Below are 4,922 nucleotides of genomic sequence, written 5' to 3'. Positions count from 1 at the left end.
CAAAATAAAAAGTAAAAATTCGTTCTTATATACACATAATAATGTATCTCTGGTGTTATAAGTCTAACTTATTAGTCAGATTAACGATAATATAATCAGCTCTGATAAGTGAGGCTAGTGGGTAACGAAAACATCGGTGTAACACAAAATTGAAACATATATTACATTACACTTTGGACCAATGATATGTACAGCTGTTTATCGATGAAAATGATAATTTGTAACGTTCCGATATTTAAAAGTACATTTATAAATATAAATTTAATATAAATCAGCTCCAGTCCTAACTTCGGGCTTAGGGGAGACCGGGGCTAGTTCTCACACTTTTCAAATACTGATTTAAAAAAAAATGTTAACAATATTTTATAATATCGTATACTACTTTATAATGTAGCTACATCTTTTAGGTGTAAAAAAAAAAATATTAGACTTATATATATTTATACACAAAAAAGTTATTTAAATTTAAGCAAAACCGCGCAAATGTGACAACTTATCCCAACCCTGGGTTGGTTGTCACATGACTCTGGATTGATTGTCACGTATAATCTTTCATATAGAGAAAACACACGACAAATAGTTCCTATTTTAATATTTTATTAAAGTTAGTACCAGTTTTTGGGAAATTTAACTTAATAATATATTGCAGCATGAATTAAACAAAAAATTAATAATTTTCGTAAACTTTGTAATATAATTCTCATAAACTTAGAGTAAATGAAAGAATAATAATTTTCATAAACTTTGTAATACTTTCATAAGCTTTGAGTAAATAAAAGAATAATAATTCTCATAAACTTTGAATCCCATCTCATTTGAGACAACTTACCCTGAATGGTCATTTTGAACAAAGAAGATTATATTTATAAACTATGTTGCAATGACGGTTAACTAAATACAGGAAAAATTATTTAAAACTATAATATTTCTTATGACCAAAAAGAAATATTACGACAGTAATTCCAAAAACCAACGGAATAATAAAAATACAGGCAAGAAAAACTTACTCACGATCAAATTTTTAAAAAGTGCTCGTAAATATTACATGCGATGTTTTTGAAACGAGCTATTTCGTGCACCCGACTAACACGATAGGAGCAACCTATACTATAAAGAAAAATATTCCACTCAATCTATTAAGTGAGATATAAGCTTTGTGACAACTTACCCGTGTTACTTTTAGCCCCGGTTTCCCCTACATTACACACCCGCATATTTTATAACTTGCCGTAGGATTTAGTCCAATGACAAGTTACAAAAATTTCACAAGAGCGTATCAAAGTTAATTTTATAAAATTTTAAATGTGCGTTTCGTTCTCTTTTTTCTCCTTTCGTTTCGGCTGTTGTGCTTTTGGGTCATTCCACCATTGTATCTCGCCTTTGCCGAATATCACAAACACCAAATTACCTAGAAAGAAAAGCGCCGCTGAGACGTAGAACACGATGTTCCACTGATACACGTTACTCTGAAAAGCGAGAGATCACTCGTTACTCGTTAGAAACTTTCTCATTGTTTCTAAAGCAATTAAATAAGTTCATTAAGGATAAAATAGTAGGAATTGTAAATAATAAGTAGATATATAGGTAAATTTGAAGATATAGAATTAAATAAAAAATTTTCAGAAAATTGAGTAAACTATAAAATTACTATATATATTACATGCAGATATTTCACACACACAGAAAAAAGAGAACAGATGATTACCTCGTCGGTGACGATGATAGCACATATTAGTGGCGCGATAATAGAGATGACGGTGGCAAAGGTATTGGTGATGGATACCATGGTCCCAGCAAAGTTTGGGCTAAGATCTATATGATTGATGAGGAAGCCGCTTAAACCCCCAGCGTTCAGACTTACTGCCAGAACAAGGATGACAATGGCCCATATATAACCATCGGTGGGTACGACGCTCATACATGCCAGAGCGATAGCCGGACCCCAATAAGCCACTGTGTTGCAAATCTTTCTAATTGTACCCCTGGCCGCACCTTTCTTCAATGCAAAGTCGGATAGCCAGCTTATGGGAAAGGTAAGAATAAACTTCACCGAGTATGGCAAAGCGGAAATTATACCACTCTACAAAAGAAAATGTATATTTTAATTAATTTCTTTATATAAAGTATTATGTCTAATCGATTAAAGAAGAAATAATTCCAAATAAGGTGGAAATAATTTCAAATATATCTATTATAAATATTAAATCACGGATATTAAAACGATTGCAGTCGAATAAATGAATTTCGCCAAATTCGTGAAACTAATATAGGAAGAAAATATTCTTTATCCTGTTTACTCGTTTGCCAAATTTTATTGCTTACCTCTTTGACATTGAAATTCAACACGCCTGTTATGTAACTCGGTATTTGCGTCGATAAAGTCGTTCCTCCCCAATTTTGCGTGGAGTGGGCTATTATGATAGCCCACATAGGTAGCGAAGTGAATATGTGCTTCCACGGTGTTTTCAGTTTCTAAAAGATATAAAATTATTCTGAATATAAATACCTTGTATTATTTTTTATTGCATGTTTACAGTCTTAAATCATTATATATAATGATCATAAAATAATTTTGTCGCGAGTATCGTAAAAATAATCTAATGTAAAAAAGATGTTCAAGCTCGAAATTGAAGAAACTCTTTCTTCATATTATGATACAGAAAAATATATTAAGGCGATAAACAAGTATTACTACACTGGGCAACAAAATTATCGCAACAAAAATTTACGTCAAAAATTTTCCTAACTTCAAATAAGCATAACTCCGCGAAAAATTGTCATATCTATAAGATTTTTTTTTATTTTAAAGGGTGAAGTCTGTACTTTAAGGAACCATTGTTAGATTTTGAATTTAGCCTCTCCCCTCCCGCCGTTCTTCCAAAAGTAAGGACGTGTTACGTCTCTAAAAAATTGCATACTTTGACACATTCTACGGAGTAAAATGAATTTTTTTCGTAACTATCATGGCAACCATCGTAAAATATGGACTTGTTTCTGCAAATTAAAAAAAAATTTTTAAACACATACAGACACACACACACACACGATAGGCAAAATCCGACCAATAACCTCTCCGTAGTGTTCATCGGGTAATACTAATGTTGGCGGTGATTGAATGCACAAAAATGCATAGATAACTTTGATAAGCCATAACTCGGCGAAAAAAAATCGTACGGACTTAATTTTTTTTTAATTTGCAGGGAAAAGTCCATATTTTACGATGGTTGCCATGATAGTTACGAAAAAAATTCATTTTACTCCGTAGAATGTGTCAAAGTATGTAATTTTTTGGAGACGTAACACATCCTTACTTTTGGAAGAATGGCGGGAGGCTAAATTCGATCAAAATCTAACAATGGTTCCTTAAAGTACAGACTTCACCCTTTAAAATGAAAAAAAATCTTTCAGATATGACAATTTTTCGCGGAGTTATGCTTATTTGAAGTTGGGCAAATTTTTGACGTAAATTTTTGTTGTGATAATTTTGTTGCCCAGTGTATATGTAACACCAAAAATCATTATTTGTGTCATTGAGATTTATGATAATAGATTATTACCTGTTTGACCTCGTCATCGCTTTTCGCTTCAGTTGTCCTCAAACTGTCTTCTATATACATCCTCTCCTCCGGAGAAATACTGCGATGAATGGACGGTGTGTCTGCTCCAAAATAAAGGAACGCTATGCTCCAGATAATCGCTAATACACCGAATATGTAAAAGATACTGGGCCAACCACTGTTGGATGCAGCGAGAACTCCAGCAATCGGCATTGTGATCACCGCGCCGAGTTGGCTGCCCGCATAAGCAAATGTTCCTGAGGTATAATGTTTAGACTTATTTAGTTGCAAAATTATATCAATTAACATACAATTAAATACAATTTGCTGTTAGTTATTTTACTATAGAATTATAAAATTCGTTTTTTGCAAATTCTACTCATTTATCAGTAATCTTTCGGAACTATAAACAATACGGAGAGAGAAGGAGAAAGAAATACATATAAAACTCTTCTTCTAAGAAACTAAATTTAATTTTAATAACCAAAGCAGGAAGTAACGTGATGGTATGACGTTTCAAAAATACTTTACTGCAGAACAATTGAGAAAAAACTTATTATATATAATTATATATATGTATATATAATATTTCTATATATTTTTTTTCTTTCTCTTGTATAATCTCTGTTCTTATACAAGGTATTTTCTAACATGTGGAACTCACTTCAGCAGTGGATTGAAAACACAAAAACAATGAAAAAAGTTTATATAAACATTTATTTGATCTTGTCCCGAGTTATAACCATTTTTGTGCTCCAGTTATTTACAGCTGCTTACCTTATTCATAGGAGGATCGAAATGGCCATATTTGGTTTGTATTTGTAAACAATGCTAAATATCAACTGAATATTTCTCGATCTTGTGGATTTCACACGTTCTATTGATTGAGTTTACTCACTTCAGTTTGTTCTCTTGTTAGAAACACTTAATAATTCACTAATTGGCCATGCGTTTTATAAGTAATAGTTAAGTGAATAAGGATGAATAATTATTTAAATCAGGAGATGGCAGACATGTATTTGATGTACGGACTTGCCGAAATTATATATGATTTTATATAAAATATTGTATAATGTAATCGCAGTTTTATTTTTTACCAAAAAAGCTAATTAAAAGTTACTTTTTAATTATTCTTCTTATTATTTTTCTTATATATGTGTACAAACAGAGATTATAAAAGTGAAAAATATATATATACAATATGGATATACTTTATACATATATATAATTATACATATACGTATAAAAAATATTTTCCCGGGCAGTCACTAATTTTTCTACAATCTTGAAATAAAATCTTTAGCAACTTCTTCACACACACACACACACACACACACACACACACACACACACACACACACACAC

General features: G+C 31.5%; 1 protein-coding gene across 1 annotated transcript; it reads right to left on the bottom strand.

Moving 5' to 3' along the window:
- Positions 1–1,022: 1,022 nt before the first annotated feature.
- Positions 1,023–3,814, bottom strand: LOC112452188 (putative inorganic phosphate cotransporter; the record flags this gene model as incomplete). The annotated part of the gene is made up of 4 exons (XM_025012285.1): positions 1,023–1,466; positions 1,706–2,080; positions 2,323–2,472; positions 3,558–3,814. Coding segments are annotated over 4 exons (950 nt in total), but the record flags the coding sequence as incomplete, so codon positions are not given.
- Positions 3,815–4,922: the final 1,108 nt, after the last annotated feature.

The sequence above is a fragment of the Temnothorax curvispinosus genome, unplaced genomic scaffold, assembly GCF_003070985.1.
Source record: "Temnothorax curvispinosus isolate PA1 unplaced genomic scaffold, ASM307098v1 QBEX01003030.1, whole genome shotgun sequence".
In the NCBI taxonomy this organism is placed as follows: domain Eukaryota; kingdom Metazoa; phylum Arthropoda; class Insecta; order Hymenoptera; family Formicidae; genus Temnothorax; species Temnothorax curvispinosus.
The sequence above is the reverse complement of the archived record's forward strand: the minus strand, read 5'-3'. Positions and strand labels throughout refer to the sequence as shown.